The sequence below is a fragment of the Crassostrea angulata genome, chromosome 7, assembly GCF_025612915.1.
Source record: "Crassostrea angulata isolate pt1a10 chromosome 7, ASM2561291v2, whole genome shotgun sequence".
NCBI lineage: Eukaryota > Metazoa > Mollusca > Bivalvia > Ostreida > Ostreidae > Magallana > Magallana angulata.
The window spans coordinates 32,096,085-32,114,199 of record NC_069117.1 but is presented as its reverse complement, the minus strand read 5'-3'; the positions used below and the strand labels follow the sequence as shown (position 1 = coordinate 32,114,199).

The 18,115-nt window shown below is 31.7% G+C and overlaps 1 protein-coding gene across 2 annotated transcripts in view; it reads left to right on the top strand.

The window, feature by feature from the left end:
• The window catches only part of LOC128192387 (uncharacterized), a 49,859-nt gene that overhangs the window by 16,249 nt on the left and 15,495 nt on the right, over positions 1–18,115 (top strand). Inside the window, exons 5-9 of one of the 2 annotated variants that reach the window (XM_052865015.1) lie at positions 326–382; positions 2,071–2,469; positions 11,446–11,526; positions 14,361–14,724; positions 14,813–14,985. In XM_052865015.1, coding sequence (XP_052720975.1) covers positions 326–382; positions 2,071–2,469; positions 11,446–11,526; positions 14,361–14,724; positions 14,813–14,985 — 1,074 coding nt within the window. Of the gene's footprint in view, positions 1–325; positions 383–2,070; positions 2,470–11,445; positions 11,527–14,360; positions 14,725–14,812; positions 17,251–18,115 lie in introns of those variants that run through there. The other variant, XM_052865014.1, reaches the window with a different exon arrangement.

The window sequence follows — 18,115 nt, the reverse complement described above, 5'->3', positions numbered from 1 at the left end:
TAGCTGTCAGGTCAAATACACGCTATGTAAAGTTGAACTGCAAAACTAAATCACCACAATGATTGGCTAAGAGTTTTCTCAGAAATCGCTTCTCCTTGTTTTTTCATGGTGAAAACCAAACTGTCTTGTTTGTGGATCATACGACACCGCGTTTTAAACATACCAAAGGTTTCCAATATCAGCTTTTGAGCAAAGTGCCTCATCGATAAGTTCAACCCAAACTTCTGTTCTTTATGAAACAACGTAATCAGAAGAACAGGACGTTGGCCCAATGGCCTCATGGTTTTAATTAAGATATAACGTTTTATTATTTGTAATTTTACAGGGACGTGCCAGAGTTGAACTATATGACAAAACATCTACTTCATTTGTTGTCAGCAAGGTAAATTATGTATCGGAATAATAAAGGGGCATGGTCACGATTTTGATCAAATTCTATTTTTATGTTTTTATTATTTACAATGTTTTAGAAATGCATTTCGAATGATCAAATGAAATTCGAGAGCCATTTGTTGAGTTACAAGGGCTTTCAATTCTTTGTCATGTAAACAAGGTTCGTGCCCTGTTTTTGTTTACGTAGATACAGCATACCAGTAAAAAAAAATTTCCAACTTATTTGTCCATCTTTTTACTTATTTTAAGCATAGATAAACAGTTCCTAATGTTAAACACATTCGTTTAAGGTTTAAAATTGAAAATTTTTACTTCAATGTTTAAAATATTAACAAACGATTTGTTTACATACCGAAGAATTTCATGCTCTGTAACTCGCTTATAACTCAACAAATGACACTCGAATTTCGGTTGCCTATTTAAAATGCCTTTCTAAAGCATTGTAGATATTAAATAATTTTTGACCAAATTCGTGACCATGCCCCTTAATGATGTGTGTAGCCTGCATAATTTCCTGTCATTTATTTTATCAGCTATGGATATGGAGTAACCATAAAATCGGATTTATCAAGTGTTAAATTAATAAACAACATTTTCTCTTTCTAAAATATACAATTATAAAATACAAAATAAAATAAAATAGTAATTTAAATACAGATTAGTAACTGCTTGTCATTGTGAATGCTAAATCGATAAATTACTCCAGTTTGTACTTCGTTACTTTGATTTGTAATGTGACTTTTAACTAATCAAAACTAATAATAATAGGAATTACATTGAAAAATGTATTCCAAACAAGAAAACCTCAAATAGTACTAATGTTGAATAGCTCACATTAATGTTTTTAAATCTGAAAACCTTCATAGTCCTGATTTAGACATGTGATTCCAGGCAGACCAAATTGTATATCATTTTAAGGAAGCCATGGAAAACTCCACAGGTTTTCTCTATTTGCAATTCTAACTGTTTCTGTGTGATCATCGGTATGTTGAATACAACACGTTTTATTTTAATTGAATATTTGGTAATGTATTTTACGTTGCAAACAATTTTTTTGAAAATATGAAAATGCTGATCCTGTCATATTGATGACCAAACATTTCATCTCAAATATTGGATTTCCATATAAGATTTCAATCAAAGAAATGAAAAAATGGTCTTAAATTAAGTTTCTTTCACACATAAAGTAAGATAACCCTATCAATTGAATTGGTGGTCGTTTCAAAATATAAGAAAGTAACAATGTCTATTTTCTGTTTTATAGTCTCCAAAATCATATTGAATTAGACTTGAATCCTCTAATTGGTTTTTTTTACTTAAAACACAATTTGATTGCCATTTTCTGTACTTTATAGAACATTTTGCAATCTTTAGCATTTGTAGATTACCATTGTGTTAAAAACACTATTGAAAGTGTAGGAAATATCATTATCATTACACTTGCATACATTGTAGCATTATCACAGTGTAGATTACAATATAGATATAAGATACATTTTCTGATTGGTATACGATTAACGCTTTTTCTCATATTTAATTTTGTTATCTACTTTGATTATATACTTGAAGTTGTAAAACACACGTGGTTTCTTAAGTTAATTTGACTGCTTTAAATGTTATAGAATATGGCTACTCTTACAGGGAGCATTTTTTATCAAGCACATCTTGTTTTTTCAGAAATGGACAATTAATGGAGCAGAGTTACATGTTGCAGAGTCAGACCACGCCAGTGAAGAAAGAAAGAACAAAAAACCAAATAATGAAACCAAAATACAAGTAGCTAAAGTTTTAAAAGCTAGGACCACTACATGTATCGAGATGCCATATCAGATATATAAGAGTAATGCAAATTTATTTTGGACTGATATACCACACCAAAAAGCTAGAATAAGGACAAAAAAGATGAAAACCAAAACCAAGTTTTATAGAGGAATCCCCCCAAAAACTCAAACAGAATATATGACAGAATATATGATGGGAAGGTTTAAAAAAGCAAAGCCGATACAGAAAAGGAATTCCAAAAAAAAGAAAACTAATCGGAAAGACTTCAGTGATCATTTCAATTCCCTTACACTGGTAAGACAAAATGCATTTCATTTTCCCCAAAAACTATCTAGTTAAATTATGCAATTTTATTTTAATTGCAAGGGAAGGGAGTGTAACTGGTAAGCTATAAGAATCGTGGAAAGCATAGGCGATCCCCAGCTAATTTTGTAAATGACGAACTATATCTATTTATAAATGTCTACCCTCTATACTATAAAATTTGTTGATTTTAGATATCGTTTGTCATTAACATTTACATTTACATATTGTCAAAAGTAGTTTTTCTTTAAAATATTTTTTGTTCAAGACTTTCTTTTGTTATCCTAAGAAATATAAAAGGCCTGAAAACTTATGATTCGATTACAATGGCATATTCGTCTCACAAAACAACCATTTCACACATCCTATTTGTGGTTCCATTGAAAACATTCACTTAGAATTTACGTGATAAAGAAAAAAAAACATGTTTTAAGGGGAATACATACAAAAATAAAATTGCGAATCAATAAGGACAAACATTCTAGCATAAATATTGTCTAAAATATTTTATGTATACAGTATATATATGAAACAACTGATCCTGTTGATTAAAGTAGCGATTTCGCAAAGCTTCCGTGTTTTGGTTACATGACATAAAGCTTTTAGCGTATACACTAACGGCTTAAAAGCTTCTTGATGATGTGTAATTTATAAATTTTTAAAACTATCACCCTCGGTCCAATACTATGGCGCAGGTAGGTTCAAAGTTAAAAAATAGAATTATAAAGAGAAATTTTTTAAAACGTATAAGACACATCCCAATAGTGATTTTTAAAGCTGCTTGGTCCGATTTTTTTGTTATTACAGTATCATATTTTTTTCCATACAAACCATTTATCTTAGAAAGTTATGGACTTTCTCCTATTTACACGAGCAGAATCAGTCTCCTTTCAAAGTTAGAAATATTCAAAGTAAATAAAAATAATTTCTTTTTGGGCAAACGAAAAAACAAACCGAAGTGCATCACGGGAATTCTTAGAAAAGGAAACCGTTTGGTTTCGTCCCCCGAATGACTGGGGTTATTCAACCCGCATGCTATAAATCGATTGTAAAGAAAGCAAACTTTAGAAATATTAGCGAACAAAACGTACACATGTTTATTTGTAATTTGTCTGATTATTTCTACCTTCATTAAATGCGATGTCAGAGTCGTAATACAACCATACCCATCTCGTCGTCAGGTGTGAAATTTAATATGAGGCGAAATAACGCGGTACCCTTTTATGTCGTTTGTTTGTTAGCAAATTTTGTACATATTTTTCTTCATTGAAATTTGGCTTAATGGACTAGAAAAAACTACTGCAATGTCTATAATTATACATATACTAAGCATAGCCGTAGTTTAAAAGCGTGCATAAAATTTGATAAAAAATCGGACCAAGCAGCTTTAAAATTAAATATAAGAAAATTGACGCAAGACTCAAAAGATTGTCATCGTACAATTTGATTGGTTTTTGTTTTGCATTACATTAAAAAGCCACCGAAGGACATATGGACAATTTTATGTGTAACAGTGTGCGTCTATATGAATTGACTTGCTACAATTTTTTGGATGTGTTCAGTCTAAACTAGGTTCTGCAGCTCTGTTACTAAAAATAGAATGTTGCCCCTTTTAAGAATAAAATTGTGCATAATTCACCAAATGTTAAGAATTCTGAATTAAGTTTTAACATAAATTCAAAAAGTCGTTTGGAGTTTGTAAGTACTAACAAGATACACTAGTGTAATTCATTTCATGAGTATTCCAAAATATTCTTACTGTTAAGTGCATATAGGTCACGAATCTAGCATGTTTCCAACTTTTTGTAAAATTGTAAAAATTTACATTTTTAAAATGCTTAAGGAGGCCGATTTGGGTTTTTTTGCGGAAAAACTACAATAGCATAACTCTCTATTTTTTAACCATATGTAATTTAAACCAACTCTAGTTTATTTGCGAAGGTTCATAAAAATCGACCGTCTGGTTCTTTTTAGGGACCATCTCAAAATAGAGGTACATTTACTATAGGAATATATAGGAAACTGTCATTTTCCGCACATCAAAGCAGTTTTTAAAAAATACTACAATAGCTTTTTTTCTCAAATTGTTATATATGATTAGAAATATCATTTCCTACCTTATATGTAAAAAACACAAAATTCTACCGTCTGGTTTTTAGTGGGGGGCATCTCAAAATATTAAAATGCACCAAATTTTGCTAAATATTTGGATCATCACAAATGATGATTGGTATAATGGATTCATTCCAAAAATGAGCAAAATGTCCTCGAGGAAAGCATCATTCTGTATAAAAAATTTCAACAGCGTACAATTTTTACTTTTTCTTTTATGTTATTTCTTATAACGTACTCCTACAAAGCTTCATTTTATCATAACGTCATAAAAGCGCAATGGCAAAGCTCCCCTACCGCACAACGTAAAAATTGTGTTAAAAATAAAAATTTCCTTTAACAATCTAGATATTTTTATCTGTATTTTGTTTATTGTGTTCAATTTCATAAATGATATCGAAAACAATTCATAAGAAGTATAAATTAACTGTATTATATTAGAATGCCCAAAAACATGCGCAATGCAAACTAAAGTCGGCCTCCTTAAAAGTCAGAAAGTGGCACTTTAAAGGACTATGCGCGGTATGCCCCCAATTTTAACCAATTTTTAGATAGTGTCGTATAAAAATAAAATCTTCATAAATCATTGTACAGTGGACGTACTTGTAAAGTATCACTTTAATCTTGATTTTAATCACCATTGCTCATTGGCTATTTATCTATGACGTCAACTTCATGACCTTATTCCCGTAAATTTGCAAACGGATAAAAATATTTTCATTTTTGCTTTCAATTTTGCACTTGGAAGTATAGAGCGCAGGTCTGCTCAAGTAAGATTTTAACATATGTTTTTCGTCAGATAATTATACACATTATACTAAAAAATGGTACTTGATCAAGCCTGCGCTCAATGTTTCCCAGTCGAAAAACCATCGGAAAACACCCATATTTTGCTTCAAAACATCAATTTATCAAAATTAGGCAATATTCGTGACGTCATTTCTACATTATGACGTCACTGTGGTAATAACCTTTTGCACCCTTATTTTTAATATGATTCTAACTATCTTCACCCTTATTTTTAAAGTACTTTATAAAACTTTAATTTTGGGGGCAAAAATGCATAAAACCGCACATAGTCCTTTACTAAATCTGTTTTTAGTTATCGTAGAACAAATCTTTACAATATGTCAAAAATCTGTCTTTGGACTCTTAATAATATTGCAGATATGTTGTCTTAAAGATGGACATTTTTCTACTTTTAAAACTCCAGAATCTGTAGTTTAGCGATAGATTTGCCTTGTCACGTGTATATTATGGGAAAAAACCCGACAAATTCGTAAGCCAAACACTATTTTACTGAACTGAAGTGTTATTCAGGTTTTTTTTAAATCAATGCCATTAAAACCCGAGAAATAAGCTGAAGTGGAGTGAACTTGACTATTTTTCAAAAACCTTATATATCTCACCATTAATGAAATAAAAATTAAGCAAGCCTACATACCCCACACACCCCATTATTTGCCAATGCTACAAATAACTGAAGTACTGAAAGCCGGGCTCTCATGGTGTGTAATTGTACATATTGTTTAGTGAAAAATGACAATCTCTCTCTCTCTCTCTCTCTCTCTCTCTCTCTCTCTCTCTCTCTCTCTCTCTCTCTCTTTCTGCCATTTCGATACACATAGTGATACATTTTATTGATCTGTTCATTCTTTTGATACTTGAACTAGTGATTTTTTGAATCAGGAAGTAGGACCCAATTTCATAGCCCCCCCCCCCCCCCCCAAAAAAAAAAATGTCCTCCATTGAAAAAAAATGATTAAACATAAATTTGTTGAATTTAACAGACAACGATTTTTTAAATGCGGAAGTGGTGAAGAACCCATTGCCAATGAATGTCCATCACATTGAATAATCATAGAACAAGGTGAATTTGGTAATTATTTTAATTTGTCCGACAGTAAAAGGTATTGAGCTTTTATTGTTTGAGGGGTGGAGGCATCCGATATCAAGCCTGAAAAATTGTTTAAAAAAGTATAATACATGATAAATTACGGTTAAAATTTGTAAATATCAGCATAATATCAGTGTAATATAGAGACACATTTTATAAGAATTTCATTTTTTCAATTCTTTAAACACAAGACAGACAAGACAAGAGAGTGTAAAAACTTAGTTTTTTTTTATTAGATTGCTTCATAATTCTTAGGGTGGGTTATGATTAAATAACATCCCAAATAATAATCGCACAAAAACAAGTTATGATGTCTATATTAATATTTGAGATAACTTTTTAAAGGTAACCTAACACATTCTTTTTCCTATACAACTAAAATTTAATTTTAAGAAAAGGTACAAACTTTACAAATTTTTTTCCAATAGAAGATAAACTGCTTATAGGGAGGTAGAGCGTAGAGCTCTTCATTTATTTCAGATGTACATACTGTATTACATTCTTAAGAACTAAAAAGTGTAAAAAAAAAAAAAAAAAAAAAGAAGAAAAAAAATAATAAAATAGCTTTGAATGAAATTCGGGCTTTAATTTTAAGAAGAACTTGAAAGCAATATTCTACGTAGATATATAATATGTAGTGAAAAAATGTGTTCTTTCTTTTTGTATTTTTATGCAAAGACTATCATATATTTGATACGGTAAGGCTAATATCAGTTTTACATGTTGCAGATTTGATACGTAACAAATGATATCAGGTAAACAATCTGCAGAATGCAGTGGTATTAACTCATAATAATATTAATAATTCCCCTACTGTAATAGTTGTCGATCTCAAGACATGCATACGGTATGCATTTAACGATTTTCAACTTAAGGTTGAATGCTACACCCAAATTTTATTTTATCGATTATCAAAGTAACATTTATGAAACATGATTCTGTTGTTTTAAGAAGGATATACTGAAAATATCTTATTTTACGCGGGTACTTAATTCCGGGATTCCGCTGTTTTGTATCAAATCGCGGGAATATATTTTCGCGATCACCAATTTTTTGTTATAATTTCTTATAGTTCAAAACTGTCTGAAAATGAAGACGAGAATATTAATTCCTCGCGTTTAGTTAGGAATCTACAGTTTTGCCCTTACTGAAAAGTTTCTTAGTTTCTTTAAAAATCACAATTTTTTACCATAAGTCCTAGAGACAACGGACCGCTTGGAATGGAAATTACATGAAGGGCAAATGACAAGGTCATTAAAAAAACCTTTGTATCTATGAGTAATCATAAATCTTTTGTTAAAAGAAATGTTTTTACAGCAACGCCTACAATAACCAATAGAACACAAAGAAATAATTTATATATGTAATATACTAGTATTTAAAATCTAACTCATCGGGCTCAAAGTTGAATGTTTTAAAGAAAAATTGTTAATTATCAATATCAACCTTATTTCAATCAATGTTTTGGATCTACAAGATTTGATCAATATGCATTTTCAAACATATTACCAACTATACTACATATAATCTTGTACATTCTATAATCTCACTACGTTGTTTTCGGGTAAGGGTTCATATACTAGGCTTTTTCATAAAATACGTTTTTAATAATTTAATAACTCGGAGATCACCTGCAGGCGGGATTTTTAGCACACTTAATTGAGCTGTGTGTTTTTATCTGAAGCTAGTCAAATGGGAAAATTGTTATAAACTAATTTTTTTTAATAAAAGAAAACCGTTACGTTTTGATAAGAAGAAAATGATTTTTATTACCTGTCTTTTAAATTAGAAAAAAATATCGAACTTTCAAACCATTTGATTTAAAATATAATTTAAAAATATTTGGTCTAAATATCTGTTAGCAAATGTCTTGGTTTTTCCGTTTTTCTTGTGACACACATATATAGCCGAGGTCTATATGATCTTGCCAATTGACAAATCAAATATGACCTTTTCTATGTGGATTAATTGTCCATGCCTAATCAATAATCAAAGGTTAATAATTATAAAAACAAACGCCTTGAGATAATGATTGATATGATTAAATGTTTGATTATACACACATCTAATCCAATAAATAACTGTTTGGAAGAAAGAGAAACTGTTCTCAAGTACTTGTCTGCCTAAATAAATCAAACGAGATCAATTATTAGTCGCCTATAAAAATACACCAAGGACACTTACAGAGTGTAACTTACGGTTCAAACATGCCGAGAAAAAAATGTGCTATTTTAATTAGTAGCCAAAAAAAGCGTTAAGAAACCAGAGGCCCATGGGCCACATTGCCCACCTGAGCAACAATTGACAATATAAAATCAGCTTTACGGAGTAAAGTACAATATACCCCCAAAAATATGAACAATGATTTCTAAAATATCATGTATTTAAAAAAAGGAGGCCAATTTGGGTTTTTTTGCGGAAAAACTACAATAGCACAACTCTTTATTTTTTAACCATATGTAATTTAAACCAACTCTAGTTTATTTGCGAAGGTTCATGAAAATCGACTGTCTGGTTCTTTTTAGGGACCATCTCAAAATAGAGGTACATTTACTATAGGAATATATAGGAAACTGTCATTTTCCGCACATCAAAGCAGTTAAAAAAATATTACAATAGCTTTTTTTCTCAAATTGTTATATATGATTAGTAATATCATTTCCTACCATATGTGTAAAAAACACAAAATTCTACCGTCTGGTTTTTAGTGGGGGCCATCTCAAAATATTAAAATGCACCAAATTTTGCTATATATTTGGATCATCACGAATGATGATTGGTATTATGGATTCATTCCAAAAATGAGGAAAATGTCCTCAAGGATAGCATCACTCTGTATATAAAATTTCAACAGCGTACAATTTTTACTTTTTCTTTTATGTTATTTCTTATAACGTACTCCTACAAAGCTTCATTTTATCATAACGTCATAAAAGCGCAATGGCAATGCTCCCCTACCGCACAACGTAAAAATCGTGTTAAAAATAAAAATTTCCTTTAAAAATCTTATAATATTTTTATCTGCATTTTGTTTATTGTGTTCGATTTTATAAATGATATCGAAAAAAATTCATAAGAAGTATAAATTAACTGTATTATATTAGAATGCGCAAAAACATGCGCAATGCAAACTAAAGTCGGCCTCCTTAATAAAATCAATTTTTTCCCTGAATATTCTGTTTATCATTGATTCTTTTTTGTCACAGTATAGTCATTTCACATATTGAGCATTACAGTTTAAAAAAGATCTAAATCATATATGGGATGTAAACCTACATCAAAATTGTGAAGCCCAAGGTCTAAACAATTTTAAAGAATCAAAAATATGTGAAAATAAAAATTTAATGCTTGCAGATAAGTAAAACCATAAATTATAACATTTCAGTTTTGGTGAATTTAAGGTACTATACTACACATAGACTTATACTTTTTATGACACTACGTCACAAGATTGCAATTTAAATGTTTTGTTAAACTGTTTATATCATTCGATTCGGTTGTATATCGTTGTAACTCAGTGGTTAAAGTATTGAGCTTCTGAACCGCAGATCATGAGTTCGAATCAGCCTGGAGCTTTTGCTCATGATTACTGAATTCAATTTTCGAAAATGTATTTTTCATCCAAAATCGCATATTTTTGTTTACCTATTTAGCTTAAATACCTCTTATCCAATATGAAATCTTCCATAATCAAGTATTTTTCGGCTGATTTGAGAAAGTATTTCAAGGTGTAATGAGCCACCTTGAAATGTTTTCCTTTGTAAAATTGGACCCCCTCCCCCCATGTGGCTCCATCCTACTCCTGAAAAATATGATTTTGGCAAATTTGTATCTACTATCTAAGGCTGCTTTCACTTAAGTTGCACCTTTTAAAGAAAATCAATATATTCCTTTGTAAAGATTTATCCGGTCCGCATTGTGCCCCTATCCTACCCCTGGGATTTATAATTTGACCAAACTTGAATCTTCACTACCTGATGATAATTCACACAAGTTACAGCTTTTCTGGCCAGTCATGTTCTGAGTAGAAGATTTAAAATAAAATTTCCCTTTCTATTAATATTCCTATGTAAAAATTTGACCCCCCCCCCATTGTGGCCCCACCTTAACACCAGGGACCATGATTTGAACAAACTTTAATCTGCACTATTTGAGGATGCTTCCACATAATTTTCAGCTTTTCTGGCCACATGGTTTTTTGAGAAGATTTTTAAAGATTAACTCTTTATACTCCTATGTAAAACTTTGCTCCACATTATGGCCCCACCTTACCTCTGGGGATCATGATTTGGACAAATTTGAATTTACACTATCTGAGGATGCTTCCACACAACTTTCAGCTTTTCTGTCCTTTTGGTTTTTGAGAAGTTAATTTTCAGGTGAGCTAAAAATAAACGAAAAGTTTTGAATTTAGTCACATTATTACGACTTATCGACTAGAAAAATATTAGTGGTTGATCGGTGTGACCGAGCGATTCTATAGTACTTATTTACATTTTTCGTTATCATCATTTGTCATAATTTTACAAAGGCTTTTAAAAAATCTTATTGCTTTGTAGCTTTCCAAAACACGGTTTATTATCCATCTCAATCTTTTACCATTATCAATCATTAAAACACGACGGATCTTAGCCATATGAGTGTGTGATGCATTGCAACACATAACATTCATGTTATTGACAACCTATAGAAATTAGAGAGCACAATTATTCAGACTAAAAATGGTCGAATGCTTAGTGTTCTGACTATGCTAAACTGACGTGGGTTCGAACCCAATTGTGTCCGTTAACTGTTTCGCTTATCTTAGAATAAATATCAATACTGATTTTTCTTCATTTACTCATTAATTACAGACTTTTTAGAATTTTCGAAAACCATTTCAGAAAGGTGGAAAGGTCTCTAATTGTGTTATGAATAATTAGTGTACTAGTTCTTTAATATATTATTTTATTTTTCAGGATAAATTTATCGAGTATGTTGACACAGTAATCAAAGAAATTTGTATGTCAAAAAAGGAAGATGGATACATAACAAGCAAGGTATGCAATTTTGTCAAAATACAGTACGAAAACGATACAATGACCAGAATAATTTTCATTTTAAGAAATCCTTTTACTCAAATGCTATTATTCGATTGGGCATGTAAGACTATCAAACATTGTGTGTTCTTCTAATGTGTTTGTTTGGCATTTTTCATTTTACACAACATTCCATTGAGCTCACTTGAGCTGAAAGTGCAAGTGAGCTTTTCTGTTCACGTTTTGTCCTACATCAGTCTGTCCATTTTTTTTTTTCAATTTTGATATCCTCTCCAGAACCACTGGGTCAATTTCAACAAAACTTGGCAAGAGGGTGAATAGAATTCAAATTTGTTAAAATAGAAGGTCATGCTTTTTTTCATGGGGAGATAGTTAGGATATATTAAATATTTGTAGATATTTTTCAAAAATTTGGTCAGAAATAACTTTAAATTGTAAATTGTGTGAAAGCATCATCAGATCTTGTAACTTTCAGTTTGTTCAAATTATGAAATCCGGGGATAAGCTGTGGCCACAGCGTGGGGTCAAATTTTTCCAAGGTGGTTTGGATTTAAGATTGTTCAAATCATGATCCCCGTTAATGTGTTTGGGCCATAATTGGGGTCGATTTTTTCATACGAATCTAAAGGGAAAATTAAAAAAAATATATAGAAGCATCTCGACATATTGAAGTTTTTAATTGTTAAGACTCTGGCCCCAGGATAATTCTTTGGCACCACAAGGGGTATTCAAAATGTGATGTAGCTATATGTTTATATGTTAATAAGATTTTCTTGTGAAATGCAATGCAATAATAAGTATGTGTTATAACTATTCATCATCCTGTTACATAAGGGTATTCAACAGAAAAAATTGAATTTTTTAAAAACAGGTTATCCTTCTACATTTCTGTTGCCGAAATGATCGCATATGAAAAAAGTATTCGTACGACTTTCGCACGATCTAAGTGAGCGCTGTGCGATGTAAACGCATTGAATCTTGCGATATATCTTGCGTCTGTATGCGACTGTTGTACAATGAAAGCAACGATTGAAATATGATAAGATAGGAACGCGCGAGAGACTAGGTGATCGGACGATTGAACGTGCGCCAATGTGATCGGACGTGCGATTATGCGTTCCATGGTACGAACTATCGTGCGAGTCAGAGGGGGTATATACACCGCCCATATTCAGTAGACATAGTTGAAAGCGAGAAAAATACAGATTTGCAGCAGCATTTATTATTAGGCCATATACCTCATTATTATTATTCTATTATATCTGATTGGTCTAGAAAGTCACGTGACAGGGCGATGTCATAAAAATGAAAAAGCCGATATGAGAATACAATGTAGAAAAATATGATTAAATCAAAAATATTTAATCATTATGATTCTCTTTATATCATAGAACCAACTTAACTATTTATGATTATGAAAGAAATGTGAGACAGTTACATGGAAATTCAAACATTCACGACGTTAATGTTGCGACTGTCAAAAAGTCAAACATTATTAGAAATCAACGTATTTTGTGTAATCATATGTTGCTTGGTATAATAAAACGTTTATTGCATTAATGTTCAGTGAATATGAAGATTTATTCCCCAGAGAAAACATTTTTTTTTCGGGCGAAGCCCTCGGGAAATATGATTTTTCTTGAGGAAATAAATCTTCGTACATGTTTTCCCTCACCATCATGCAATAAATGTATATTGTAAATTTTGTTCTTAAACAGAGAATATATGAAACAGCGTATATATACTAGTAGCAAAGCATGGCATATTCAGGCTGATAATTCGTGCAATGATAGTAAAACGTTGCAAGATTACATGAAACACGTTGAGCAACAGTCTCAAGGTCGCGAAACAGACGCATTAACACCAGCGATTTATCTTACGATCTTTATAAATCGTGTAACACTCTTACGAGTACACAAAACGTTGTAAAACGTTCGTACTAATGTTCGTGCGTTGCACTGCGATAATTTGGATCGTGTTCGGTCGCGTCTGAATAGTGTGCATGTCCACTATTCAGAGGAGACTTGATGCGACCAGTAAAACGTATGCAACGAATGCGAAACCTCGTGCAACGTAAGCGAGGGCTCGTGCAACGTATGCGAGAGCTCGTGCGAAGCTAAAAAATTTCGATCGCAAAGTGGTGTAAAGTGGTCGTGCGCCAATTGTGAAAGGGGCTTTAAGAGTAAAGAGTGATTACTAGCATAATGGTATTATTACCGTTGCACAACTTATCAAATCCATTAAGTTCTTATGGTTTTCCTATTAATTTTACCAGGTACCGACTGTAATGATTACTGCCTTTATAAGTTTACTGATTACGTACTTTTTATTTTAACATTATTTATCAATAATCGTCCAAACACAACTTTGAAGTTGTTTATATTTTTATATAATTTTCATCACGAAAAACCTGATTGTGCCTTAACAGTGAACGTCATATGACATTACATTCTTTTAGCAAAGCAGACTGTGTATAACATTTCGTGTTTCTGTAAAACACTTTTATTTTAGGCAAAGTGCAAAAATAATTAAAACAAAATTTGACTCGTAGATTTTCACAAAGACAATTTAAAATGTAATATATACCGATACTCGGCTATGATCAAATACATGAAAAAGAACAGTATCACATGTCTGTTTTGCTATTTTATTTATTGAATCCAAATCTTTTCTATGAAGAAGTAATCTCATTTTCTAATAATGTTTAAAAAAATGATTATTCGTTTTTAAACAGGAATTCAATAGTATAGAACATAATTTTTTAATTTTCGTAGCTGTTTATTATCATCATTTGTAACATATTTTAAAACTAATATGCAGTTATTTTATTTCAGAATTTGGAACGAAAAATAAAAAGACATACTACAAAGAAAATAAACAAAGAGGATTCCAATTTGACGATTAATACACAATTTCACTTTAGTAGAAATCCGGAACAGACAACAATAATTCCGAATTTTATTCCTCTATGCATGTGGTTCAACGAGAAATTGAGTGTCATCTGGTGTGATTTATATTCTGTAACTCTGTTTGCATTAAAAGATCAAATCAAAACGGGGACTGGAATACCAACAGAGTTACAACTGTTATTATACAGAGGAAAATTCTTGAATACAGATTACCCCCTCGAATTTACGCCCTATGATAATATTCTCATTATTGTCAAAGGAAGAGGTGGAATGAAGAGCTCTGATATTGGTATTTTCTATTTGCAATTAAATCTATCAGACTGTCAGGACTGGTATGATAATTTATTTTATATGTACATATATCTTTCATTTTTAAGGTATATCACCAAATAGTTCAGAGAAAGATGTTGCGCTATGGTTAAAAAACGAAGTTGGCGTAAAGGAGGAAATTCTCATGAAGTATGGTACTCTCTCTGCGTTGGATGGTGAAACATTGTTTTCTTACAGAGGAGATAACATTGATGCCTTCATGTCGGACACTGATATTCCGGTAGGCATCGCAAGAAAGATTTTAGGCTTAAGAGATAAGAAATGTGAAGGAATTTCAAATAGAATTCTAGAATATAACCCAGAACAAATAGCAAAGTTTATTCAAACAGTTCTTAATGCAAAAAATGAAGAAATTGAAAGGCTTTGCCAAGGTATCATTGAAAAGCACATAGATGGGTATGTGTTTTACATTTATGCGGATGAGAAACAATTTCAAAGTGATTTTAGTGATTTAAACATAAAAGGGGTGTATTTTAAAAAAGCTATTTTAAAGCGCAATGCAGAATTCGGAATCCGATTTCACGCCATACCCTCTGGTTCTGAAGACATGTCTACAAGTGCACATTTTATACCAATTCAAGAAGAACACTCAAATGTTGGAACCCCATCTGACTCTGTACATTATCCTCTGCAAGAGGATGATTCAAATCAATCGGATAAAAACCCATACAAAGAAGTTCTTTGTTCGTTACTTTTTTTGAAAAAAATATCAGAACGCGATTGCGAGCCATGTCAATTGAGAATCATATATGGGGCATGGACAAACCTGAATGAATTGGAGAAAAAGTTCGTATTTTTCCTTTTATGTCGAGAGGACGAGTTTATAGAAAAGCAACAACAAAGTGGCCTATGGAAGCAGATAAATTATAAGATGCTTCAATGGCTTGAGCTTCTTCCTCAGGGCAAAAGAATTTTATTTTCTGAGAGCAGACAGTGTGGTTTAATCACTTTTAACAGAAAGAATATACATATGTCCAAAAACTGTAAAGTGGCATTCGTTATGGACAAGGACTGCGAGTCTATTTTAAAATTTGACGTCCCTTAAATTTTGATAAGCAAAAACATATTTCAAAGTGAAAGAAACTGTTTTGTATCAGATTTATCTAGACACCCGAAAGCCCCTGAGCGATTTTATTTTTCCTGGAAACCATCAGAGACATATTTTGTTTTTGACCCGGAAGATTATTCTGAAGGATTTCAAAGACAAAAATTATGTACAATAAATTGTATTGAAAAAATGCAAAACCTTACTAAGGAATCAGACGAAAGAGAAATTAATAATATTCAAGTTAGCAACACCGTAGTAAAGGTACCAGACATTGGAGCATCTGAAACTAAAGAGGAAATTCTCAGTCAAGTTCAAGGTAAATCGGATAGTGTCGATGTCAACGAAAATATGTCATTGAGTGAAAATGCAGAAATTAATGTTCGGTGTCCAGCCTCAACTAAACAACCAAAAGCCAATGACATAAACATCGATATTCAGATTCCGAGAGATTTTAAAAAAGACTCTGAATATGTGATATATTATGAAGGAAGAATATTTAGCCAACCAGAAAATGATGGAACACTTTCCTTGAGGTGTATCGAGTTTAAATCGTTTTTCACATGTATAAACAAATCAAAGGAAAATAGACTTATTAAATTTCAGACAGAGGTTTTACGATTTGCTTGTGGCTGTCTAAATGCAAGAAAAAATGGAACAATTTACTTTGGTGTTGCAGACGATGTACAAAAAATTGATGGTGAAGAATACAAGCATGGACAAGTTGTCGGTTTTCAAATTAGTGAATCTGATTGTGATAAAAGATCAAAGTATACTGATGCACTAAGAGAGGGGATTTCAAGATGTTTTTACAGTGATACAGTTGATATTGCTCAAAAATGTATATCAAATCCTATATTTGTTAAAGTATCGATTCCAGGGGAAAAGTTTTTTCGCTTTGTGATGGAAGTGGATGTAGAAATTTTATCTATCAAATGCAAAAATCATCATTTTAAAGTTAATTTAAAAAATATAAAGAATATAACAAATAAATCTATCGAGAATAAATTTGTGCTTTATTTGCGAAAGGGCTCAACAACAGAACGCCTTGTCAATGAAAAAGAACAGCTTTTTATTAAAGCAGAGTTACCAGAAATTGTAAGTGAGAGAAATTGTTTTGAAAATCAAGGAAAACAGGAGTCAGTTTTTCAATCAGAAGATCTAGCCACAAAATTAGAACGCCTTCTTACAAGAGGGACATATAAATTTGATAAGCGGCTTTGGCCATTACTTGTTCTAGGAAAACCAAACGATGAACAGAAAATGAATGAAAATTAGGGTATGAGCATGTCTTTCATAAAGAGAATTCAATTTACTGCTGTTTTTGATTTTGATGATCTTTCAAATAAAAATGGCCTTTGCTGCTTGCACAGAAACCCTGAACGATCTTCTATTTATACGGAACGCCTGTTTCATGAAAACGCTGGAAATCTACAAGAACTTGCAAATAAATTAGGTCTCCCATATGATGTCAAAACAGTTTGAATATTTGCAAATGGAAGAATCGATTGTTCGGAGGTTAAACCCCATTTCAACAGATCTGACTGGCATGAATCCTATTCAGCTGGTGTTTGTGATGCTGTTTCTTTTTTTAACCAAACATTCGTTATTCCAAAAGGTAGAGCCGTTATCATAGTTCTTTTGTTTTCTCATGACTTTGATGGAGTAATAGATACATTCAACGAAATCACAAGAAATTTCGGTTGGGAACCTCTTGTAATTATTGCTGAACATAAACGAATATTTGACGATTTTGCAGACACAATACTAAAAGAAGGGAAAGGTAGCAAAGAAAATTTGGAAAAAGTATCAGTGATAGGGATGCCTTGGGAGCATGTCAATAGTACTATAAGTACATTAACAGGATATGACGAAAAGCTCAATTGCAATTTACCTTGTTCATCAGGTGCATTAGTGAATGCGGAAGAGAGATTTATAGAAACTCTTTGCGATTTAAATATACTTAGTGCAACACAGTGCGAAAATAAAAAATTTAAAGACAGTAAAACTCGAAAGCAATTTTCAAGAGAGCAAGAAATGCAATTTTACAAAGGCCAACATGTTACTTGGTGGAATTTCTTTTTTGAAACTCATGTCTGCTTAAGATATAGATACAATACATTACAGCAAAAAGCTCTTGCACTTTTGAGTCACGCTAAAGAAGAAACTCGGAAAGTTGTGACATTTATTATTGCACATGAACCAGGTGCGGGGGCAACAACTCTTGGTCATCAACTATTGTGGCATTTTCGAACAAAATATAGGTGTTGTGTTATTCAAAAACTTTCAGATATGACAATTATGC